General features: G+C 45.1%; 1 protein-coding gene across 1 annotated transcript in view; it reads left to right on the forward strand.

The window, feature by feature from the left end:
• The window catches only part of LOC139242654 (abl interactor 2-like), a gene marked incomplete at its 5' end in the record, with an annotated part of 58,168 nt that overhangs the window by 15,275 nt on the left and 15,811 nt on the right, over positions 1-27,082 (forward strand). Inside the window, 4 exons of the mRNA XM_070870457.1 lie at positions 1,824-1,921; positions 2,772-2,921; positions 15,048-15,172; positions 23,575-23,751. Of these exons, the coding sequence (XP_070726558.1) occupies positions 1,824-1,921; positions 2,772-2,921; positions 15,048-15,172; positions 23,575-23,751 (550 nt within the window). The remainder of the gene's footprint in view (positions 1-1,823; positions 1,922-2,771; positions 2,922-15,047; positions 15,173-23,574; positions 23,752-27,082) is intronic.

Consider the following 27,082-nt stretch of genomic DNA (forward strand, 5'->3'; position numbering starts at 1 on the left):
GAAGAACCATTGGAATGGAGATTGGGTCCAGCCTAACCAAATGAATTTTCTGCTGAGGTAGTTGTTTGACATTGATTACTAGTGATGGTGTGTTATGACCATTTATCTCTGAAGTGTGATTACGTATATAGAATCAATCACTTCCTTTTTAATCCTTTTTAATCCTACAAATGTAGTTTGTGATCTTTGTATAAATAATCTGATAGAAGTACTGTTAGTATAGTCAATTATGGTACAGGGTTTGTGCAAATTTAAAATAGAATCAAAACCTTGAGTTGTACCATGAGGCAGGCAGTCACTTTAGTATTTTTGAGATTCAATTACATAACAGCGATGGATGCTTACGGTAAGTTTGCAGCTCCCCTGATCACCCTCTGTGGAATCTCACTGCTTGACCATACTCTGGTGTACTGGATTCCCTAACCATTCTTTGGTGTACAGGGTTCACTGACCATACTCTGGTGTATAGGATTCCCTGGCCATACTCTGGTGTACAGGATTCCCTGGCCATACTCTGGTGTACAGGGTTCCCTGGCCATACTCTGGTGTACAGGGTTCCCTGGCCATACTCTGGTGTACAGAATTCCCTGGCCATACTCTGGTGTACAGGGTTCCCTGGCCATACTCTGGTGTATAGGGTTCACTGACCATACTCTGGTGTATAGGGTTCACTGACCATACTCTGGTATACAGGGTTCACTGACCATACTCTGGTGTACAGGGTTCACTGACCATACCCTGGTGTACAGGATTCCCTGACCATACCCTGATGTACAGGATTCCCTGACCATACCCTGGTGTACAGGGTTCACTGACCATACCCTGGTGTACAGGGTTCCCTGGCCATATTCTAGTGTATAGGGTTCACTGACCATACTCTGGTGTATAGGGTTCACTGACCATACTCTGGTGTACAGGGTTCACTGACCATACTCTGGTGTACAGGGTTCACTGACCATACTCTGGTGTACAGGATTCCCTGACCATACTCTGGTGTACAGGATTCCCTGACCATACCCTGGTGTGCAGGGTTCACTAACCATACCCTGGTGTACAGGGTTCACTGACCATACTCTGGTATACAGGATTCCCTGACCATACCCTGGTGTACAGGGTTCACTGACCATACTCTGGTGTACAGGATTCCCTGGCCATACTCTGGTGTACAGGATTCCCTGGCCATACTCTGGTGTACAGGATTCCCTGGCCATACTCTGGTGTATAGGATTCCCTGGCCATACACTCTGCTTGTTGTTGACAAAATGGTGGTGGATTACTGAGTGAGTTGGGTTTACATTTTGTCACCATAGAGCGGGGGCTCTGGACCTCATTCTGCTACTTGCTATCTTGCCTGTTCGGGCCGAATCAGGCAGAGTAAATCCAGCTGACCTATCACTACAACAAATACACAGCAGGTCAGTCAACATGTGAGAGGGAAAATCGGCTGGTGTCTCGGGTGCAACCTGTTCCCTGTTCTGATGAGGGCCATCACCCAAAACGTGAGCCCGTCTTTCACCTGTCGATGCTGATAGATCGATTGTGTATTTGTCATTTTCTTATGTCATTTTTTTTATACTATTGCTTTCCTGCTATTTTAAATTGCAAACCCTGTACCTGTTCTGTAAGGAAATAGAACGTTTAGCCACCTAGAAAACCTGTAGACAAACACTTTGCATGGCCTCACTCCCTTTTCCTTCTTTTCTTTCTTTCCTTCTCTCCAACTATGATTAAACCTCTGCATCGATCTCTTCTTGGTGTCAGTGTAATTGGCAAACCAACATGATGTTCACTAACCTGTCCGTCTCTTGCTTGTCGCCTTCCAGGTCAGCACCCAGAATATGAAGATGGGTGGGCTTCCACGGAGCACCCCCCCCACGCAGAAACCCCCCAGTCCCCCAGTGTCGGGGAAGGGCACCCTCGGGTAAGTGGATAATGCAAGTTGGAGCGGGGAGTGATTTTAGTCAGTCTGCAAGCTTTTTGAACTTATTCCCAAGATTACCCTTCGCGCCTTAAGGAGATCATTAACTGCACAGAGAGTCAAAATATAAAATCAATCTCCTGCCATTGACACACTTTCCCTTCCCCTGAACAGATTGGTTCCTGCTACTGGTAGCTCCTCTAATAACTTGTTCAAGTAGCCAATTATCATGTCTGAATCTAGATTGAGTGTCAGCAGACTATTGAACCAAGGAGTGGTGTGGGATTACAGCCGAGTTTGATACTGCTCTCGCTGACTTGCACAGGTGTACACTTTCCATTGGGGTCACTGGCTCTGGATCAGATCGAGGGCTGATTTCTCTCCCTATCCGTCGATGCTTGGTGCTGTACTGCACCATCCTAGATGCAGTGTATAATGGAGGACACTATATTTATCCAATAGCAAAACTCAACTGAATAACTACAAGGCAAAATGTTGGATCTGCCTGTGATGCTTTCTGTGTAACACATATTTTGAATATCAAACATCATTTAAAAATATTGAACTTGTCTCCCAGTGGGTAGAATTCTCGCCTCCGATTCAGGTTGTGGTTTCAAGCTCCACTCCAAGCATTGAGTACGTAATCTAAGCTGACACATCAGTTCTGTCAGAACGCTGCATTGATGGAGGCGACTCTTCAGATGAAACATTAAACCGAGTCCCCATTTGCCTGTTTGGAGTGTTAGTGAACTGGATAATGGGTACGGTCTGGCTGTAAACAATACAAGTGTGCCGGTGAATAGTGTGAAGGGTGGTGTCTGGGCTGAACTAATTTCACCTTCTCCGTCTGCAGCCGGCATTCTCCTTATCGGACGCTGGAGCCTGTGCGCCCCCCAGTGGTGCCAAATGACTACGTACCGAGTCCAACTCGCAATATGAGTTCCTCACAGCAACAGAGTCCGGTGCGGACGGCTTCTGTAAATCAGAGAACAAGGACTTACAGGTATAGAGAGCACAGAGTTCCATCAACACGCTCGACAGTGCAAAGCTAAATTTAGATTTAATAGACCACATGTCTATTGGCAGTTTGTTTCCTATACTTGAATTTTTCACATGAAATATACACCTGTGCCAAGTGTTGTGACTGCAATAAGAACTGAAACAACATTTCTTTGGAGACTCATTTGTTGCTTGTAACTCAACCCCTCAAGGGGAAGCTGCAATTCTCAGTCTGTACTGAGTGAGTGGATCTCAGTTGGGATGCCAGCAATCGGACTTGGCTGTGATACCCTCCCAGTTGAATATCCTGCCAACAAGTCACTTTCAAAACTCACACATTAAGAACGGCCATCTAGCCAAAGCACTGGAAGGCAGCTTGTGCCTGTAAGATTGCACCCAAGAGGGTCTGAGCCACGAGGAGAGGCGGGCAAAAACATTGGTGAAATAAACAATGTAACTGATCGTTTCTGCCCTTCATCGGGTAATGTAATGTTCACACTTCTCAATCTCGCCCCCAGTTATAAAAGAATCAATTTGGATTTATACAGTCTTTCACATCCAAAGCTTGGCCCAAAGTGCTTCACAAAGTGGTCTGCACAGAGTGGACTTAAGGAGTGGATTATTTGGGCATTTGGAAAGAGTGGGAATTCGGAGAAGAGGGGGAAGGAGGTAAAGCTTTTTGCCCACACTGTTTGTAGTGCTTTGTGTTACAGGTAGATATTTAATTTCATTACCCATTACTTAATCCAGATCAATTACGAAGTCCAGGAACTAAGCTGTAAATTAAGTTACTTAAATACAAATGTAATTACATTTAATTAAGTAGAACAAGTTCATATAGGAGTGGTAGTGCAGGTGGTGGTCCACAACTGCAGCATGTGGAAGTTTGTGGAGAGCATTGTGATCCTGGACAACCACGCTTGCAGTAAGTGCCTGCATCTTGAGGAACTTCAGCTCAGAGTTGTTGAGCTGGAGTCTGAGGTGCAGACATTGGAGGGCATCAGGGAGAGTTACCTGGACACTGATCCAGGAGGCAGTCACACTCCTTAGGTTAGATAGTGGTGCTGGTCTGGTTAGTGGTCAGGGACAGAAGGGTGTGACTGCAACTCAGGCAGGTAAGGGAACCCCGGGTTAGTGCTTGAGGAGCCTCAGCCTTTGCCCTTATCCAACAGGTATGAGGTTTTTGCTGCCTGTGTGGATGAAGGAAAAGCCTGCAGGATGGATGACATGCTGACCATGGCACCATGGTGCAGGAAGCTATTCAAGTGGGGGGGGAGAGGGGGAGAGGGAGGGAGGGGAGGGGGGGGGGAGGGAGTGAAAGGGAATATAGTTGTGGTCAGAGGGATAGATACTGTTCTCTGCAGCTGCGACCGGGAATTTAGAAGGTTGTGTTGCCTGCCCGGTGACGGGGCTAAAGACATCTCCTCGCGGCTGGAGAAGAACTTGGAGTGGGAATGGGAGGATCCAGTTATTGTGGTCCATGTAGGAACCAACGACATAGGTAGAACTAGGAATGAGGTTCTGCTGAAAGTGTTTGAAGAGTTGGGGTCGGAATTAAAAAGCGGAACCTCAAAGGTGGTAATCTCTGGATTGTTACCTGAGCCACACGCCAATTGATAATAGGGATAAGCAGGTTAGAAAGTTAAATGCGTGGCTCAAAGAGTGGTGTGGGCGGCAGGGGTTTTCTTCCAGGGGCACTGGCACCAGTACTGGGGAAAGAGAAGCTGTTCCTTTGGGACAGACAGGAATCAGTGTCCTGGCGAATTGAATAACTAGGACAGTGGATAGGGCTTTAAACTAATAACGGGGGCGGTGGGAGGATTCAGGAAAGAGTAAATTTAAAAGCAACAAGAGAAATGTCAAGGCTCGAGAGCAGAGTTTTGGGTAAAAATAAGCAGAGTAGGTCAGGAAGGGACAGAGAGAGTAACAAAAGTAATAGGACATTATTGATTAAGGTGACATCAGGGAAAAATAGAAAAACGTCAAAGCTAAAGGCACTATATCTGAATGCGTGAAGCATTCGCAACAAAATAGATGAATTAATAGTACAGATGGAAATTAATAGGTTTGATCTAATAGCCAGTACAGTGACGTGGTTGCAAAGTGACCAAGGTTGGGAACTAAATATTCCAGGATACTTAACTTTTACAAGGGATAGGCAAAATGGAAAAGGAGGAGGGGTAGCCCTGATAATAAAGGATGGGATAAAGACAGCAGAGAAAAAGGATCTTAGCTCGGAAAATCAAGAAGTAGAATCAGTTTGGGTGGAGCTAAGAAACAGCAAGGGGCAGAAAACATTGTTAGTGTTGTTTATCGCCCCCCAAACAGTAGTGGTAATGTAGGGCACAGTATAAATCAGGAAATTAGAGATGTATGTGACAAAGGTAATACAATAATCATGGGCAACTTTAATCAACATATAAACTGGGCAAACCGAATTTGCAATAATAGTGGAGGACGAATTCATGGAATGTTTATAAGATGGTTTTCTAGATCAGTATGTTGAGGAACCAACTGGAAAACAGGCTATTTTAGATCTAGTATTGTGCAATGAGAAAGGGTTAATTAATAACATTGTAGTAAAGAGGCCTTTAGGGAAGAGTGACCATAATATGATAGAATTTTACATTAAGTTTGAAACTGATTTAGTTAAATCTGAAACTAGAGTCTTAAATCTAAACAAAGGAAACTATGTAGGTGTGAGGGGAGAGTTGGCTACGGTAGATTAGGAAGCTACATTTAAAGAATTAATACATAATTTACAACAAACTTGCATTCCTTTAAGGCACAAAAACCCCACAGGAAAAGTGGTCCAACCGTGGCTTACAAAAGAAGTTAAAGATGGTATTAGATCAGAGGAAGAGGCTTATAATGTTGCCAAAAAGATCAGTAAACCGGAGGATTGGGAGGATTTAAGAATTCAGCAAAGGAGGACCAAGAAATTAATAAAGAAAGGGAAAACAGAATGAGAGTAAACTAGTGAGAGACATAAAAACAGACTCTAAAAGCTTCTATAGGTATGTAAAAAGGAAAAGATTAGCAAAAGTAAATGTGGGCCCCTACAGGCTGAGACAGGAGAAATTATCATGGGAAATAAAGAAATCGCAGAGAAATTAACAAATACTTTGTCTGTCTTCATGAAGAAGACATGAAAAACCTCCCGGAAATAGTGGCGTACCAAGGATCTAGAGAGAATGAGGAACTGAAAGAAATTAGTATTGGTAAAAAAATAGTATTCGAAAAATTAATGGGACTGAAAGCCAATAAATCCCCCAGACCTGATGGCCTACATCCTCGGGTTTTAAAAAAGGTGGCTATAGAGATAGTGGATGCATTGATTGTCATCTTCCAAATTTCCATAGATTCTAGAACGTTTCCCGCAGATTGGAAGGTAGCTAATGTAACCCCGCTACTTAAGAAAGCAGTGAGAGAAAAAACAGGGAACTACAGACCAGTTTAGCCTGACATCTGTAGTTGGACGGAAAATGATAGAATCTATTATTAAGGACGTGGTAACAGGGCCGTTAGAAAATAATAATAGGCTTCAGCAGTCAGCACGAATTTATGAAAGGGAAATCTGTTAAGAGTTTTTTGAGGTTGTAACTAGCAGAATAGATGAGGGGGGGCCAGTGGATGTGGTGTATTTGGATTTTCAGAAGGCATTTGATAAGGTGCCGCACGAGGTTATTGAACAAAATTAGGATTTATTGAACAAAATTAGGATTCATGTGATTGGGGGTAATATACTAGCATGGATTGAGGATTGGTTCATAGAATCAAAGTTTACAGCATGGAAGGAGGCCATTTCGGCCCATCGTGACCATGCCGGCCAACAAGAGGCTATCCAGCCTAATCCCACTTTCCAGCTCTAGGTCCATAACCCTGCAGGTTATGGCATTTCACGTGCACATCCAAGTACTTTTTAAATGTGGTAAGGGTTTCTGCCTCTACCACCCTTTCAGGCAGTGAGTTCCAGATCCCCATAACCCTCTGCATGAAAAAATTTCCCCTCAAATCCTATCTAAACCTTCTACCAATTACTTTAAATTTATGCCCCCTGGTTGTTGACCACTCTGCTAAGGGAAATAGGCCCTTTCTATCCACTATATCTAGGCCCCCCATAATTTTATACACCTCAATGAGGTCTCCCCTCAGCCTCTTCCGTTCCAATGAAAACAAACCCAGCCTATCTAATCTGTCCTCATAGCTTAGATTCTCCACTCCCGGCAACATCCTCGTAAATCTCCTCTCTACCCCCTCCAGTGCAATCATGTCCTTCCTGTAATGCGGTGACCAGAACTGCACGCAGTACTCTAGCTGTGGCCTAACCAGTGTTTTATACAGTTCAAGCATAACCACCACCCCCGCTCTCTTGTATTCTATGCCTTGAAAAGGCAAGCATTCCGCATACCTTCTTAACCACCTTATCTACCTGGCCGACTACTTTCAGGAATCTGTGCACCTGCACTCCAAGGTCCCTTTGTTCCTCTTCAGTATCCTACCATTTAATGTGTTTTCCCTTTCCTTGTTCGCCCTCCCAAAATTATACTTCTCTGGATTAAATTCCATTTACCACTGTTCTGCCCACCTGACCAGTTGATTGATATCTTCTTGCAGTCCGAGCTTTCTTCTTCAATATCAACTTCACAGCCGATTTTAGTGTCACCTGCAAACTTCTTAATCATACTGCCGATATTCAAGTCTAGATCATTGATGTTTTTCACAAAAAGCAAGGAACCTAGTACTCAGTCCTGTGGAACCCCACTGGAAACATCCTTCCAGTCGCAAAAACACCCATCAACCATTACCCTTTGCTTCCTGCCTCGGAGCTAATTTTGGATCCAACTTGCCATTTTGCCCTGGATTCCATTGGCTTTTACTTTTGTGACCAGTCTGCCATGTCAAGCTTATCAAAAGCTTTACTAAAGTCCATATATACTACATTATACGCTTTGCCTTCATCAACCCTCCTGGTTACCTCCTCGAAAAATTCAATCAAGTTAGTCAGACACGACCTTCCCTTAACAAATCCGTGCTGACTGTCCTTGATTAATCCGTGTCTTTCTAATTACTCGGTCTATCCCTTTCTCCCTTCTTAAACAAAAGTACCACATTAGCAGTCCTCTGGCATCACACCTGAAGCTAGAGAGGATTGAAAAATGATCGTTCAAGCCTCTGCTATTTCCTCTTTTGCTTCACTTAGCAGCCTGGGATACATTTCATCCGGGCCTGTAGATTTATCCACTCTCAAAGCTGCTAAACCCCTTAATACCTCCTCTCTCTGTTTATTTCATCTAATATTTCACACTTCTTCTCCTCGATAGTAGTGTCTGCATCGCCCTCTCTTTTGTGAAAACAGACGCAAACTATTCATAGAAAACATAGAAAATAGGTGCAGGAGTAGGCCATTCGGCCCTTCGGCCCTTCGAGCCTGCACCGCCATTCAATGAGTTCATGGCTGAACATGCAACTTTCTCGCCATACCCCTTGATCCCCCTAGTAGTAAGGACTACATCTAACTCTTTTTTGAATATATTTAGTGAATTGGCCTCAATAACTTTCTGTGGTAGAGAATTCCACAGGTTCACCACTCTCTGGATGAAGATGTTTCTCCTCATCTTGGTCCTAAATGGCTTACCCCTTATCCTTAGACTGTGACCCCTGGTTCTGGACTTCCCCAACATTGGGAACATTCTTCCTGCATCTAACCTGTCTAACCCCGTCAGAATTTTAAACGTTTCTATGAGATCCCCTCTCATTCTTCTGAACTCCAGTTAATACAGGCCCAGTTGATCCAGTCTTTCTTGATATGTCAGTCCTGCCATCCTGGGAATCAGTCTGGTGATCATTCGCTGCACTCCCTCAATAGCAAGAATGTCCTTCCTCAGGTTAGGAGACCAAAACTGTACACAATACTCCAGGTGTGGCCTCACCAAGGCCCTGTACAACTGTAATAACACCTCCCTGCCCCTGTACTCAAATCCCTTCGCTATGAAGGCCAACATGCCATTTGCTTTCTTAACCACCTGCTGTACCTGCATGCCAACCTTCAATGACTGATGTACCATGACACCCAGGTCTCGTTGCACCTCCCCTTTTCCTAATCTGTCACCATTCAGATAATAGTCTGTCTCTCTGTTTTTAACCACCAAAGTGGATAACCTCACATTTATCCACATTATACTGCATCTGCCATGCATTTGCCCACTCACCTATCCAAGTCACTCTGCAGCCTCATAGCATCCTCCTCGCAGCTCACACGGCCACCCAACTTAGTGTCATCTGCAAATTTGGAGATACTACATTTAATCTCCTCGTCTAAATCATTAATGTACAATGTAAACAGCTGGGGCCCCAGCACAGAACCTTGCGGTACCCCACTAGTCACTGCCTGCCATTCTGAAAAGTACCCATTTACTCCTCCTCTTTGCTTCCTGTCTGCCAACCAGTTCTCAATCCACGTCAGCACACTACCCCCAATCCCATGTGCTTTAACTTTGCACATTAATCTCTTATGTGGGACCTTGTCGAAAGCCTTCTGAAAGTCCAAATACACCACATCAACTGGTTTCCCCTTGTCCACTCTACTGGAAACATCCTCAAAAAATTCCAGAAGATTCATTAAGAACCATACCCACATCTTCCGCCTCTACATACAGATTTCCCTCATAATCTCTAATAGGCCCTACCCTTTCTTTAGTTATCCTCTTGCTCTGAATATATTTATAAAACATCTTTGGGTTTTCTTTGATTTTACTTGCCAAGAATGTTTCATGCGCTCTTTGTTTTCCGAATATCCTTTTTAATTTCACCCCTGGACTTTCTATACTCCTCTAGAGATTCTGCAGTATTTAGCTCTCGGTATCTGTCATAAGCCTCCCTTTTTTCTTTATCCTACCTTGTATGTCCCTTGACATCCGGGGGGGGGCTCTAGATTTGTTAGTCCTTCCCTTTTTCTTTAAGGGCACATATTTGGCCTGAACCCTACGGATCTCCTCCATGAATGCTTCCCACTGCTCTGACACTGATTTACCTTCAAGTAGCTCATTATGGCCAAATCCCTTCTCTACTTAGCAAGTTGGCTTTTCCCCAGTTTAAAACTTTTATTCTTAGTCTATCCTTGTCCTTTTCCATAACTACCTTAAATCTGACTGAATTATGGTGACTAGCACCGAAATGCTCTCCTACTGATACCCCTTCCACCTGACCAGCTTCATTCCCTAAAACTAAATCCAGAACTGCTCCCTCCCATGGTGGGCTTGCTACATACTGGCTAAAAAAGTTCTCTTGAATGCATTTTAGGAATTTCGCACCCTCTATACCCTCCACTAATTTTGTCCCAGTTAATATTAGGATAGTTGAAATCCTTTACTATTACTGCCCTATAGTTTTTGTACTTCTCAGAAATTTGCCTACATATTTGCTCTTCTATCTCCCTCTCACAGTTTGAGGGTCTTTAGTACATTCCCAGCAGTGTGATCGCCCCTTTTTTGTTTTTCAGTTCAACCCACATGGCCTTGTTTGATGATCCCTCTAAAATATCATCCCTCCTCACAGCTGTAATCATTTGTTTAATCAATACCGCGACCCTCCCTCCCCCCCTTCCCTTTTTACCTCCCTCTCTATCCTGTCTGAAGATCCTGTAACCAGGAATGTTGAGCTGCCATACCTGCCCCTTTTTTAGCCAGGTCGCTAATAACTAATATTATACTCCCAAGTGTCTACCTGTGCTCTCAGCTCATCTGACTTATTCGCTATACTCCTTGCATTGAAGTATATACCATTTAGTTCTGCAAGACCTCCTTGTTGACTACTTTCTACCCCTTTTTTCATCTGTCCTTCAAATTCGCTTTCTACATTTTTGCTTTCCAATTCCAGCTTTTACTCCCCTCCCTACTGAATCTATTCTCAGGTTCCCATTCTCCCTGCCGAGCTAGTTTAAACCCTCCCCAACAGCACTAGCAACCCCCCCCCCCCCCAAACGAGGATATTGGTCCCGGCTCTGTTGAGGTGCAACCCGTTTGGCTTGTACAGGTCCCATCTCCCCCAGAAGCGGTCCCAATGCTTAAGGAATCTAAAGCCCTCCCTCCTGCACCATCTCTCCAGCCACGCAGTCCTCTGCTCTATCCTCCTATTTCTGTACTCACTAGGTCATGGCACCGGGAGTAATCTGGAGATTACTACCTTTTGAGGTCCTGCTTTTTAATCTCTCTCCTAGCTCCTTAAACTCTGCCTGCAAGACCTCATCCCTCTTTCTACCTATGATTCTATGATTCTAAACATGATTTACCTTTCATAAATTTGTGTTGACTCTGCTGAATCTTATTAGCATTTTCCCTACTACAGATGTCAGGCTAACTAGTCTGTAGTTCTGTTTTCTCTCTCCCTTTTTTAAATAGCGGGGTTACATTAGCTACCTTCCAATCTGTGGGAGCCGTTCTAGAATCTATGGAAATTTGGAAGATGACAATGCATCCGCTATCTCTCTAGCCACCTCTTTTAAAACCCGAGGATGTAGGCCATCAGGTCTGGGGAATTTATCAGCTTTCAGTCCCATTAATTTCTCGAGTACTATTTTTTTTTACCAATACTAATTTCTTTCAGTTCCTCATTCTCTCTAGACCCTTGGTACTCCACTATTTCCGGGAGGTTTTTCGTGTCTTCCGTAAAGACAGACACAAAGTATTTGTTTAATTTCTCTGCCATTTCCTTATTCCCCATGATAATTTCTCCTGTCTCAGCCTGTTATCACGTCCCTAATAATAGGTTCGAGCATTTTCCCTACTACTGATGTCAGGCTAACTGGTCTGTAGTTCCCTGTTTCTTCCTCCTTTCTTAAATAGCGGGGTTACATTAGCTACCTTCCAATCTGCGGGAACCGTTCTAGAATGTATGGAATTTTGGAAGGTCAACGGACAGAAAACAGAGTAGGAATAAACGGGTCATTTTCGGGCTGGCAGGCTGTAACTAGTGGGGTGCCGCAAGGATCGGTGCTTGGGCCTCAGCTAGTCGCAATCTATATCAATGATTTGGATGAGGGGACCAAATGTAATATATCCAAGTTTTCTGATGACACAAAGCTAGGTGGGAATGATTGTTGTGAGATAGATGCAAAGAGACTTCAAGGGGATATATAGACAGGCTAAGCGATTGGGCAAGAACATGGCAAATGGAATATAACGTGGAGAAATGTGAAGTTATCCACTTTGGTAGGAAAAATAGAAAAGCAGAGTATTTTTTAAAATGGTGAGAGATTGGGAAATGTTAGTGTTCAGAGGGACCTGGTGTCCTTGTACATGAATTACTGAAAGTTAACATGCAGGTACAGCAAGCAATTAAGAAAACAAATGGTATAGAAACATAGAAAATAGGTGCAGGATTAGGCCATTCGGCCCTTCGAGTCTGCAACACCATTCAATATGATCATGGCCGACCATGCAACTTCAGTACCCCATTCCTGCTTTCTCTCCATACCCCTTGATCCCTTTAGCCGTAAGGGCCACATCTAAGTCCCTTTTGAATTTATCTAATGAACTGGCCTCAACAACTTTCTGTGGTAGAGAATTCCACAGGTTCACAATTCTCTGAGTGAAGAAGTTTCTCCTCATCTCGGTCCTAAATGGCTTATCCCTTATCCTTAAACTGTGACCCCTGGTTCTGGACTTCCCCAACATCGGGAACATTCTTCCTGCATCTAACCTGTCCAATCCCATCAGAATTTTATATGTTTCTATGAGATCCCCTCTCATTCTTCTAAATTCCAGTGAATATAAGCCTAGTCGATCCAGTCTTTCTTCATATGCCAGCCCTGCCATCCCGGGAATAAGTCTGGTGAACCTTCGCTGCACTCCCTCAATAGCAAGAATGTCTTTCCTCATTAGGAGACCAAAACTGCACACAATACTCAAGGTGTGGTCTCACCAAGGCCCTGTACAACTGCAGTAAGACCGCCCTGCTCCTATATTCAAATCCCCTCGCTATGAAGACCAGCATGCCATTTGCTTTCTTTACTGCCTGCTGTACCTACATGCCTACCTTCAATGAGTGATGTACCATGACACCCAGGTCTCGTTGCACCTCCCCTTTTACTAATCTGTCACCATTCAGATAATCTGTCCTCGCGTTTTTGCCCCCAAAGTGGATAATCTCACATTTATCCACATTATACTGCATCTGCCATGCATTTGCCCACTCACCTAACCTGTCCAAGTCACCCTGCAGCCTCCTAGCATCCCCCTCACAGCTCACACCGCCACCCAGTTTAGTGTCATCTGCAAACTTGGAGACATTACACTCAATTCCTTCATCCAAATCATTGATGTATATTGTAAAGAGCTGGGGTCCCAGCACTGAACCCTGTGGCACTCCACTAGTCACTGCCTGCCATTCTGAAAAGGACCCGTTTATCCCGACTCTGCTTCCTGTCTGCCAACCAGTTCTCTATCCACGTCAGTATATTACCCCCAGTACCATGTGCTTTGATTTTGCACACCAATCTCTTGTGTGGGACCTTGTCAAAAGCCTTTTGAAAGTCCAAATACACCACATCAACTGGTTCTCACTTGTCCACTCTGCTAGTTACAGCCTCAAAAAATTCCAGAAGATTTGTCAAGCATGATTTTCCCTTCATAAATCCATGCTGACTTGGACCGATCCTGTCACTGCTTTCCAAATGCGCTGCTAATTCATCCTTAATAATTGATTCCAACATTTTCCCCACTATTGATGTCAGGCTAACTGGTCTATAATTACCTGCTTTCTCTCTCCCTCCCTTTTTAAAAAGTGGTGTTACATTAGCTACCCTCCAGTCCATAGGAACTGATCCAGAGTCGATAGACTGTTGGAAAATGATCACCAATGCATCCACTATTTCTAGGGCCACTTCCTTAAGTACTCTGGGATGCAGACTATCAGGCCCCGGGGACTTATCGGCCTTCAATCCCATCAATTTCCCTCCTAATAAGGATATCCTTCAGTTCCTCCGTGCCACGAAACCCTCGGTCCCCTCGTACTTCCGGAAGATTATTTGTGTCTTCCTTTGTGAAGACAGAACCAAAGTATTTGTTCAATTGGTCTGCCATTTCTTTGTTCCCCATTATAAATTCACCTGAATCTGACCTGAATCTTTTTCTCTTCACATATCTATGTTGCCTCTTGCTGGGGAGTCTAGAACCAGGGGTCACAGGCTCAAATTAAAGGGTGGGCCACTTAGTACTGAGATGAGGAGAAACTTCGTCACTCAGAGGGGGGTGAATCTTTGGAATTCTTTACTGCAGAGGGCTGTGGATGCTCAGTCATTGATCATATTCAAGACAGAGATCGATAGATTTTTTGATATTAAGGGAATCAAGGGATATGGGGATAGTGCAGGAAAATGGAGTGTACGTAGACAATCAGCCATGATCACATTGAATGGAGGAGCAGGCTCGAGAGGCCGAATGGCCTACGCTTGCTCTTAAGTCTTATATTCTTATGTACGACCAACTAAGTCTTTTCGGAGTGTAGCTACTGTTGTTTTGTAGGGAGGGAAATAGTAGATTCTGTTCAATAGCTACACCTGCTTTAGGACATTAATCATCAGCTGCATGGAATGTGAAGAGATGCAGGACAAATTTCATAAATCCACTGAGGTGTCGATCTGGATTGTGGGTGCCTTGGGGTGGGTGGTGGGGGCAGGATGATCAGGACAGTGTAGAGGGAGCTTTACTCTATCTAACCTGTGCTGCAGCTGCCCTGGGAGTGTTTGTTGTTGACACTGGATGCCTGATGAGCCCAAAAAAATCTTGTGGTATTGAAACCTTCATTACAAGTAAGAGGGTGACAACTCTATGATCAGTAAAGAAGTAGTGCTAGGAATATACTCGTGTTGCCTTGGATTTTCTTTAATGATGGAAAATCTGGACTTCTAATTCTTGGTGTGTTTTATGAACTATGAACTTTTTGAAAAACTTAATTTTTGAAGTACTGATTAATTTATGTGCCCCACACCACCCCCCCAACTCAATTCCTGTTGTGTTCAGGAAGGCTCTGGCCTTGGATAGCTGAGGATAGGAGAGAACCAGGAAGAAAGATGCCAGGTCCCTGAAGCCATTTGCGAGTGCTGATGTATGCTGTGATTTGTGTATTGCAGCAGCAGTGGAAGCAGCGGGGGAAGCCACCCGAGCAGCCGCAGTAGCAGCAGAGAGAATAGTGGCAGTGGCAGTGTTGGGATCCCCATCGCTGTACCAACTCCTTCTCCGCCCAGTGTCTGTCCAGGTAAGGGCTGCCCCAAGTGCAGTGTTCATCCCTGAAATTCTGTCCAGACTTGGCTTTCCTTATTGCAGCGTTCAGATCTCACTAACGCATACCAGATTTTATTACCCTTCTCTAACCTTTGTGATCTCTGAGTTATCTTACTAACATTAAGTACTTCAAATCGTACCCCTATTAGGGAACGGGGTGCTGCTGTAGTTCAGACACTGAACTTTCACTCCGAGGAAATGGGTTTGAATCCAGCCCAGGCTGCGATGAAAGTCTCTGCCAACTGTCTCAATCCAGCTTCTAGTGCGCATGGGACTGCTCTTAAATCAGCACTAAACTGGCAGACTTACTTTTTGGGGCCACAAAATAGCTGATGTGCAACATGGAAAAATGTCATGCTGCTACAATATGTTGGGGGTGGGGTTGCATATCTGTACTGATCAGCCCTGTGAGTGTTTTGTGGGACAGTATATAGGGAGCTTTACTCTATCTAACCTGTGCTGTACCTACCCCTGGGAGTGTTTGATGCTGACACTGGACGCCTGATGAGCTCCAAAAAATCTTGTGGTAATGAAGCCTTCATTACAGAACCTGGAGTTCTAATTCTTGGTGTTTTTTTATGAACTAATTCCTTTTTGAAAAATGTAATTTTTGAAGTACTGATTAATTTGCTACAATAATGATATAATAAATGTCACAGCTGAGGTACTTGTAGCTCTGGTGGTGAAGTGTTTGTTGTGATGAAGTTGAGCAGTTTAGCACTGTCTTGAAAACATCAATTCTGTGCCCTTTTTTTTCCTAAAGGTGCTCATTCTTATTGGAGGTATGAGTTCCACAGGTTGCCTTACTGTACTCCACTCTGGAGCTTTAGTCATTGGGTGTCGCTAGGCTACTTGATTGTGACGGGCTTTTCCTGACTGACAGCCGAATCCCGTCCTGTGAACGCGATCTGGTGGGTGAAAGCTGGCAGATGTTTGCTCACACACTCCCAAGGATGTTGAGGCCAATTGTTGTGCTTCGACTGCCACTTGGGCTGAGATAGATACTAGCCGATATAGTTGATCTCTGCCAAGTTTGCAGGGATATTACCATCAGCCTCAGTCCTCCCTGAGCTGGATAGGTGAGGTTCCTGCTTCTGATCACCATCCAGTGACAATCCTCCTCGACTGGAAAGTGTGTGTGGAGGTCGGCTGATGGCAGGATCAGACTTGGCTGTGATGCCCCAGCGGTTAAATTGCTACGGTATTGATGTAATAAATGCCACAGCTAAGGTACAGCTGACACCGTTTTCATTTGCCTTGAAGAGAAGTCACTCGGTGAAGTACAGGAGAGCTACAGGCACATGGGGAAGGATGTGACTGACTCGGGGTGTGGGAGGGTGCAAAAAGTGGCAAGCAAAATGATGTTGCTTACTGATTGATATCTATTTACAATTTAAAGCATGTACCCCCTTGGTATGTCAGACTGTGCCTGAGTTGGTGGTATAAATTCAGAGTATCTGAATAATTACAGCAGTCTCTCAGCTTGAGGGTGTTCTCTCGAGAGCCTTGTGTTGCAATGTTATAAGCATGATTCTCGCGTGATTGGAACTTTTAACTAACTGCTTAACAGGCTTTCTTGTCCCAGCTAACGTTCTCCTTTCTGTTAATCCTTTTACACCCTTCCTTAAGGCTCTGCTGGTACCCCGCCACCACCCACCACCCCAATTCCTACTCCAGTCCCTGTTCCCCTTACTCCTGCTTCAGCTCCAGTACCTGCTTCAAATCAAGGTCCTGTTCCCTCTGCAACCCCTAACCATGTTCCAACACTGACCCCAGACTCCGTAGCAGGAGCTCAGCCCTTTGCTGATGGTTTCATCCCACCTGCTGTTTCTTCCGCTCCTACTGCAGGTGAGTCTTTCTTTCTCTGACTCTCTCAGCATGGTTGTTTCTCAGGCAGTCTTGCAATAAATTGTACACCTAACTGACTCCCAAGTTGGCTTAAAAAGGTAACACAGCATATCCATTGCAAATACAATCAGAGAGAATCAGGGTCTTGACTTAAACTGTCTCAATTCAGTTTCTGATGAGTTCAAGTGCCCTCCAGTTAAGTGCGTATTTGCACCAATTCAGTACGTGGGGAGCATAATGGGCATAAAACATATTGGGAAGCAATGTGTGCTTTCTTATTGCCACACATCCCCTGCTCCACTTTTTCTTCTATTATCAGTGACTCATGTTGGGCTATGATTCCAACTGTACAGAGCCTTGGTCAGACCCCATCTGGAGCACTTCGTCCAACTTTGAGCCCTGAACCTCTGGAAAGCTATATTGGCCTTTTACAACAAAGATTCACCAGAATAGTACCAGAGCTTAAAGGGTTAAATAATGTCAGGTTGCTTAACCTTGGCTTGTATTTCCTTGAGATTAGAAGATTGAGGGTTGATCTAATCAATTGCACAAAAATGATAAAATAATATGGTAGAGTAGATCGAGAGAAACTATTTCATCTGGTGGGGAATCCAAAATGAGGGGGTGTAAACTTAAAATTAGAGCTAGGTTGTTCAGGAGTGAAATCAAGAAGCACTTTCTCACAAAAAGGGTAATGGAAATCTGGAACTCTTTCTCCCCCACACCCCTCACCCCCCAAAAAAAGGCTTTGGATGCGAGGGGTCAGTTGAAACTTTCAAGACTCAGCTTGATTTTTGATAGGTAAGGGTATCGTGGGATAAGGGACAACTGTGAGTAAGTGGGGTTAAGATACAAAAAAGGCTTTGGTGGAAACGGCTTGAGGGGCTGAATGGCCTTTTCCAGTCGTGTTCGTATAGTAGTAATCTCCATTTTTGGGCCCGTGCAGAGTGGGACATCACTGCCAAACTGAACACTGCGCAGAGGTCACTGGATAGTGATCAGGAGCGAGAATCAAATCAAACCTAGACCCTCCTTGGTTTGTACCTCCCCAAGAGTTGCATTTAATCTGTGAGCCATAAGGTGCAAAGAACAAGCTGGATGTGCCTCTGTCTCAGAAATTCTTGACATTTTCATGAAAAGCAAAGCGTAAGCAAATCTTTTGACCATCTCAGGACATTGCCTCTCATTTGGGGATTAGAAGGCTTTAACAATATTCAGTAATTGAGTGGGGATTTGGCAGAGAGTGATAAGGGCTCTCTAATGGCTCAGATGTTACTGATGTTGTACTGAGTTATACAGAGCAGTGTCTCGGCCTGTGCTGATCTCAGATGTGGTCACAGTAAGGTGCTACAAAATGGACTCTGGGCAAGTCAGCCAGCATCCTACTCCGAGGCTCTGTTCAGTGAGTGACAGAGTATGGACATGGGCTACAACAATCAAGTAAAACGCACAGGTATTTGCTGCTGCAACAAACTTGGATGTGTTGGCACATTTCAAGGCCTAGCATTTCTTTTACGTTAAGATCCCGTCCTCCCCTCCCCTCTGTTTCTCCCCTCTGTTCTGTTTCCCCCCCCTTTTTTTCATTCCGGGATGTGGGCGACACTGGCAAGGCCTGCATATATTGCCCATCCCTAATTGCTCTTGAGAAGATGGTGGTGAGCCACTGCAGTCCATGTGGTGAAGGTGCTCCCAAGGTGCTGTTAGAAAGGGAGATCCAGGATTTTGACCCAGTGACAATGAAGAAACGGCGATATACTTACGAGTCAGGATGATGTGTGACTTGGAGGGGAACGTGGAGGTGGTGGTGTTTCCATGCACCTGCTGCCCTTGTCCTTAGAGGTCGTGGGTTTGGGAGGTGCTGCCGAAGAAGCCTTGGTGCATTGCTGCAGTGCATCTTGTAGATGGTACACACTGCAGCCACGGTGCGCAGGTAGTGGAAGGAGTGCCGATCAAGCGGGCTGCTTTGTTCTGGATGGTGTTGAGCTTCTTGAGTGTTGTTGGAGCTGCACTCATCCAGGCAAGTGGGGAGTATTCCAACACACTCTTGATTTGTGCCTTGTATATGGTGGAAAGGCTTTGGGGAGTCAGGAGGTGAGACACTCGCTGCAGAATACCCAGTCTCTGACTTCCTCTTGTTGCCACAGTACTTACGTGGCTGGCCCAGTTAAGTTTCTGGTCAATGGTGATTCCCAGGTTGTTGATGGTGGAGGATTTGGCGATGGTAATGCCGTTGAATTTCATGGGGCGGTGGTTAGAGTCTCGCTTGTTGGAGATAGTCATTGCCTGGCACTTGTGTTGTGCGAATATTACTTATCAGCCCAAGCCTAAATGTCATTCAAGTCTTGCTGCATGCAGGCATAGGCTGTTCCATTTTCTGAGGATGTTGCGAATGGTACTGAACACTGTGCAGTCATCAGCGAACATCCCCAGTTCTGACCTTATGATGGAGGGAAGGTCATTGATGAAGCAGCTGAAAATGGTTGGGACTAGGACACTGCCCTGAGGAACTCCTGCAGCGATGTCCTGGGGCTGCGATGATTGATCTCCAACCATCTGTGAACTCATCCTTTTTTTGCTGTGGAAGTAGATCATCCTCTACACGAGGGACTGCCTAATACTATACTATTCTTTGTAGTAGGTATGACTTCAGCCAGTGGAGAGTTTTCCCTCTGATTCCCTTTGACTTCAGTTTTACCAGTGCTCCTTACTGCCACACTCGGTGAAATGCTGCCTTGATGTCAAGGGCCTCACCTCTTCGATCCATGTTTGGACCAAGGCTGTAATGAGGTCTGGAGTTGAGTGGTCCTGGCGGAACCCAAACTGAGCAACAGTGAGCACGTTATTGGTGAGTAAGTGCCACTTGATAGCACTGACGACGACACCTTCCATCTCTTTGCTGATGATTGGGAGTAGACTGATGGGGCGATAATTGGCCAATTGCATTTGTCCTGCTTTTTATGGACAGGACATACCGAGGCAGTTTTCCACATTGTTGGGTAGATACCAGTGTTGTAGGAACAGCTTGGCTAGAGGCGCAGCTAGTTCTAGAGCCCAATCTTCAGCACAACAGCTGGGATGTTGTCGGGGCCCATATCCGTTGCTGTATCCAGCGCGCGTAGCCGTTTCTTGATATTACGTGGAGTGAATCGAATTGGCTTCTGTGATGATGGGGACCTCCAGAGGAGGTTGATATGGATCATCCACTTGATACTTCTGGCTGAACATGATTAGCAAACGCTTCAGCCTTGTGTTTTACACTCGTGTGCTGGACTCCGCCATTATTGAGGATGGGGATATTCATGGAGCCGCCTCCTACTGTTGTTTAATTGTCCACCACCATTCACGATGGAGGGTGTCCTCAGTGTGAAGACGGGACTTCGTCTCCGCAAGGACTGTGAGGTGGTCACTGCTGCCAACACTGTCATGGGCGGATGCAACTGCGCCAGGTAGATTGGCGAGGACGAGGTCAAGTAGGTTTTTCCCTTGTGTTGGTTCTCTCACCACCTGCCGCAGGCCTGGCAACTATGTCCTTCAGTAGTGGTGCTACCGAGCCACTCTCGGTGATAAACATTGAAGTCTCCCACCATTCTGTGTAAATTCAGTACATTCTGTGCCCTTGCTACCCTCAGTTCTTCTTCCAAGTGGTGTTCAGTATGGAGGAGTACTGATTCATCAGCTAAGGAAGGGCTGTACGTGGTAATCAGCAGGAGATTTCCTTGCCCATGCTTGACCTGAAGCCATGAGATGTCATGGGGTCCGGAGTTAATGTTGAGACTCCCAGGGCCACTCCCTCCCAACAATATACCACTGTAGCACCACCTCTGGTGGGTCTAGACAAAACCCAGGTATGGTAATGGAGGAGTCTGAAAGGTATGATTCTGTGATTATGACTGTCAGACTGTTTCTTGACTAGTCTGTGGGACAGCTCTCCCAATTTTGGCACACGTCCCTACATGCTAGTGAGGAGGACTTTGCAGGGTTAACTGGACTGGATGTGCCATTGTCGTGTCCGATGCAAGGTGATCCATCCGGTTTTACTCTTACTAATGTTTCTTGTAGCAGTTTGTTACAACTGAGGGATTTGCTAGGCCATTTCAGAAGGCAGTTATGAGTCAACCACATTGCTGTGGGTCTGATAGGCCAGGCCCGGTAAGAGTGGCAGTTTTCCTTCCCTGAAGGACATTAGTGAACCAGATGGCATTTTACGAAAATCCAATGGTTTCATGGTCACCATTACTGATACTAGCTTTTTATTCCAGATTTATTTAATTAACTGAATTTCAATTCCCCAGCTGCTGCGGTGAGATTTGAATTCACATCTCTGGATCATTAGTCTGGTAACATAACCAGTATGCTACCTCCCCTCGGTTCCAACCACCCCAACCAGGTTCCAACCACCGTTCGCCCACCCCCCAACCAAGTTCCACTTGGATCTCTGATGGGGCTTCAACTATTCACAGTATTATTAACGACTTACATGATGGCATAGAAAGTCATAAATCCACATTTGCTGATGACACAAAGGCCTTGTAGGCAGTGTAGATGAAAGCATAAAATTACAAAGGAATATCAACAGATTAAGTGAATGGGGAAAAACTGTGAGAAATGGATTTCACTGTAGGCAAATATGAGGTCATCCACTTTGAACCTAAAAAGAATAGAACAAGGTAGTTTTTAAATGGTGAAAGGCTAAAACCAGTGGAGGTCCAAAGAAACTTTGTCCAGGTACTTAGATATTAAAATATTATGAACAGGTACAGAAAATAAGGAAAAAAGAGTAATGGAATGCTGGCCTTTATATCTAGAGGACTAGGATACAAGGGGATAGAAGTTATGCTGCAGCTGTACAAAACCCTGGTTAGACAACACCTGGAGTACTGTGAGCAGTTCTGGGCACCACATCTTAGGAAGAATATATTGGCCTTGGAGGGAGTGTAGCATAGGTTTACCATAATGATAGCCAGACTTCAAGGTTAAGTTACGAGGAGCAATGACACAAATTAGGGTTGCATTCCCTAGAATTTAGACGGGTAGGGATGATCTGATTGAAGTCTTCAAGATATTAAGGGGAGCAAATTGGGTAGATAGAGAGAAACTATTTCTGCTGGTTGGGGATTCTAGGACTAGAGAGCATTGTCTAAAAATTAGACCTTTCAGGAGTGAAATTAGTAAACGCTTCTACACACAAAGGGTGGTAGAAGTTTGGAACGCTCTTCCACAAATGGCAATTGATACTAGATCAATTGTTAATTTTAAATCGGAGATTTATAGTTTTCTGTTAACTAAAGGTAGTAAGGGACATGAGCAGCCATGATTTCATTGAATGGCGCAACAGGCTCGAGTGGCCTACTCCTGTTCCTACGTCTCCTCCCCCCGGCTCCCCTACCTCTCCTCTAGCCCATAATCCCACTGCCACCAGTTGAATGACACAATCTGGGGTTGAAGCCCAGAAATAGTGGAAAACTGCTTTACCATATTCAGAAGCGTGAGATTTCAGTCAGTCTAGAATTAATTCATTTAAAAGCTGCCTGAGAAGCACCTTTTCCCCATTGCCTTTATTTGGCTGCATTGCAGTGAGTATGAATGAGGTGAGTCTTCTAAAAAAGGTGATAGGTTTGCATGTCTCGCATGGGAATATCTCCATCTCACATCAGAACACATTCTCACCTCTGATTGGTGGAATGAGGGAGGGACCCGTGCAACTCACTTGTTGAGAGATCCATGAAGAGTTTAAATCCAGCACTTGCAGAATAGCCGGTCTGTCATTTGTATTTAATGTGACGTGTAATCCAGTGTGTTATAGCTTAAATTGAGCCAGCCTTCAACTCTGTTGGATTTTTTCATGGCGGGATGATTAGTGTCGGCGAGAGGTTCAGTTGGGCAACGGTTGGCTTCTGACTCTCGGTTGGTGTCTGTTCCCGTTCTGACATTTATATAAGCAGCCTAATTGAAGTAGAGTGTTTCCCAATAGTATAAATTGTGTGTTCTGAGCCAATCTTGTAGATAGCAGTTCCGTATGAGTTGGTGTCTGTGATTCTGTATGCCGAGTGGCCCATTGCAGGGCTTCTGCTGAAAAGTCATCCGTGTTTTGAATAAGGCCCATCTGCCCCCTCAGGTGGATGTAAAATATCCTGTGGCACTATTCAGAGGAGTTCACTTGGTGTCCTGGCTAATATGTATCTGTTAATCAACATCACAAACCGATTACATCGAATTAACAGCACATAAAAGACCCAACTGCTTTGTGCCTAAAGTGGCGTCGGGCAGGTATCTGACCAGCACGGATCTTGTCATTTACTCATTGCTGTTTGTGGGATCTTGCTGTGTGCAAATTGGCTGCTGCGTTTTCTGCATTACAACAGTGATACCCTTCAAAGGTACTTCATTGGCTGTAAAGCGCTTTGGGGTGTGCTGAGGTTGTGAAAAGAGCTATAAAAATGCAAATTTTTATTCATTTACAGGACTTTTTCTAAACACTGCTAACTTGTTCAGCGACTAAAGTGATTTTTCCTCCCTCCAATGTTTCAGGGCACACTACTCAGTTCTACAGCATGAATCGACCAGCGCAGCGACAGAATCCTGCCACTATAGGAGGTTCTCTACCTGGCTACAGACGCCCGCCATCCTTGACCTCACAGTGCAGTCTCCAGAATCAAGTCAATGGGGGAGCGTACTACAGTCAAAATCAGGCAACTGAATCAAGAGGTAAAGATGGCCTTCAACCAGTCCCGCTCAATTTCATAACCCTCAACCCCAAACAGTTCTCGGGTCTTGGAATCACAACAGGAAAAGAAATCCTCAAAGAACAGGTTCTCTACCATTCCATTCTCGGTGCTGGAGCTGGGATTGGAAATGGATGTTCTGCTCAGCACATTCAGAAAGAACTGCGACTTTTCAGAGTTAATCAGTTTGACTGTTTTTTGAGTCTCGTAAAATACCAGAATTTGCCATAGCTTGGTGCTCAGAATCCAATAGCGCTCGCTAAACAGGAGCGAGTGGCGGGAAAACTAGAATTCTTTTAACTATTGCTTTCCATCCTCATTATAAAGGTGTTTTATAACAAGCTCAGCTGTACCTTTATTCTAAAGTTGAATTATAACCAGAGCCCCTGGAGCTCGACTGTACCTTACTATAAAGCTCTGTTATAACCAGGGCTCCTGGAACCTGGCTGTTGCTCATTAAGGCTTTGGCCACAAGCTTTCAATCCACCTTGGATATGGGAGTGGTGCCAGAGGACTGGAGAGTTGCGACAAAGGGGAGAGATATACCCGAACATTGGTGGTGAAAAAACTTTCAGAGACAATAATCGAGGACAAAATGAATTGTCACATGTAAAAACGTGGGTTAATAAATGACAGCCAGTGTGGATTTGTAAAAGGCAAATCGTGTCTGACGAACTTGACCTTGCCATCTCTCGTGGCCTCGCTTAATCCTACTGTGTCAATTGCAGATAAGGCCATCTCTGACCATTTCCTTGTATCGCTCTCCACCCACATCCCCCTTCCCCCACCTAAACCTACTTCCTTCTGCGTCCGCCCCTGGAAAAAAAACTCTTTCCAAACTCTCTCAGAACTGCACTTATCAACTCCAAACTGTCCAGCTTTTGGCTCTCCATTTCTGTAGCCACCGATCTCAAGCACACCCTCACCACCACCTTTGATGCCCTAGTCCCTATTAAAACCATTACTCACTCTCTCACCCTGGCCGTTCCCCCTAGTACGGCCCTCATTGTCATCCCTCACGTCCAGGGGCCGCAGACTTGAACGGATGTGGCGGACAGCTGGTTTAGCCATTCACCGCCAGATCTGGTTGGACCACAAAAAGTATTATCGGTTCCTACTCTTGTCTGCCAAAACTGCTCACTATTCCAGGATCATTCTGGAATACAAAGATAACCCCCGGCTACTATTCTCTATTGCTAACCGTCTTCTTAAACCCCTCTCCCCTGTCTCCACCACACTCACCTCCAGCAACAAGTGTGGGGAGCTCATGGACGACTTTGTCTCAAAGATTGAGACCATCCGATCAGCTGCCTCTGCCACTGCCACTTCCCTTCCTTCCCCAAGCCCACCGGGCCAAACTTCCTCTGAGATTCCCCCTGCTCTAGCCCTGAACTCGTATCTTTCTCCAGTTTCTCTCTAATCTCCCCTCTCCACACTCATCTTGTCCATGAGAACCACTTCCCGCTCCCTTGACCCTACGCCCACTAAACTGTTGACCATCCAACTTCCTTTTCTGGCTGCCATGTTAACTGACCTTGTTAATGGTTCTCTCTCCTCAGGTACTGTCCCACTGTGCTTGCAAACTACGGCCCCATCTACAACCTCCCTTTCCTCTCCAAAGTCCTTGAATGTGTTGTCGCCTCCCAAATCCATGCCAATGTTTTCCGGAACTCCATGTTTGAATCCCTTCAATCTGGTTTCAGCCCCTGCCACAGTACCGAAACGGCTCTCATCAAAGACACAAATTACTCCTTTGTGACTGTGATAACGGAAAACTATCCCTCCTCATCCTTCCTGGCCTGTCTGCAGCCTTTGACACGGTTAACCACTCCATCCTCCTCCAACGCCTCTCCACCGTCCAGCTGGGTGGGACTGCACTCGCCTGGTTCCATTCTTATCTATCTAATCGTAGCCAGAAAATCACCTGAAATGCTGCATCATTATCTCTGGTGTCCCCCAAGGATCTGTCCTTGGCCACCTCCTATAACTATATGTCCCTTGTCAACATCATCCGAAAACACGGCGTCAGTTTCCACATGTACGCCGACGACACCCAACTCTACCTCGCCACCACTTCTCTCTACCCCTCCATGGTCTCTTAATTGTCAGATTACTTGTCCGACATCCAGTACTGGATGAGCAGAAATTTTCTCGAATTAAATATTGGGAATACTAAGCCATTGTCTTTGGACCCCACCACAAACTGCGTTCCCAAGTCACTGACTCCATCCCCCTTCTTAGTCTGAGGCTGAACCAGACTGTTCACAACCTAGGTGTCATATTTGACCCTTAATGAGCTTCCGGCCACATATCCGTGGCATAACTAAAACTGTCTATTTCCAACTTCATAACATTGTCTATCTCCGCCCCGCCTCAGCTCATCTGCTGCGAAAACCCTCATCCATGCCTTTGTTACCTCTAGACTCGACTACTCCAACGCATTCCTGGCTGGCCTTCTACGTTCTACCCTATGTAAACTTGAGGTCATCCAAAACTTGACAGCCCATGTCCTAACTCGCACCAAGTCCCGATCACCCATTACTCCTTGCTCGCTGACCTACATTGGCTCCCGGTTAAGTCGCCCCAATTTAAAAATTCTCATCCTTGTTTACAAGTTCCTCCATGGCCTCGCCCCTCCCGATCTCGGTAATCTCCTTCAGCCTCACATCTCCCCGAGATATCTACACTCCTCTAATGCTGCCCTGTTGGAGTATCCCTGACTATAATCGCTCAAGCATTGGTAGTCGTGCCTTCAGCTGCCTGGGCTCTAAGCTCTGGAACTCCCTCCCTAAACCTCTTCACCTCTCTACCTCTCTTTCCTCCTTTAAGACGCTCCTTAAAACCTAGCTCTTTGACTAAGCTTTTGGTCATCTGGCGTAATTTCTTCTTCTGTGGCTCGGTGTCATTTTTTTTTTCTTATAATTCTCCTGTGAAGCGCCTTGGGACGTTTTACTGTTAAATGCGCTACATAAATACAAGTTGTTGTTGAACTTGTTTGAGTTAATTCATGGTGACTCAGATGGTAGATGATGATAGTACGATTGATGTGTATATGTACTTTCAAAAGGTATTTGATATAGTGCCACATAGACTTGGTAGCAAAATAGAAGCAAAAGGAGCAGTGATATATGAAATTGGCTAAAGTACAGAAAACAGTAGTGGTGAATGATTGTTTTACAGAATGAAGGGATGTATGTATATATACAGTAGTGTTCCCCAGGGGTCGATCATGGGATGTGGGAGTTGCGGGCAAGGCCAGCATTTATTGCCCATCCCTAATTGTCCTTGAGGTGGTGGTGAGCCGCTTTATACAA

The sequence above is a fragment of the Pristiophorus japonicus genome, unplaced genomic scaffold (assembly GCF_044704955.1).
Source record: "Pristiophorus japonicus isolate sPriJap1 unplaced genomic scaffold, sPriJap1.hap1 HAP1_SCAFFOLD_1418, whole genome shotgun sequence".
NCBI lineage: Eukaryota > Metazoa > Chordata > Chondrichthyes > Pristiophoridae > Pristiophorus > Pristiophorus japonicus.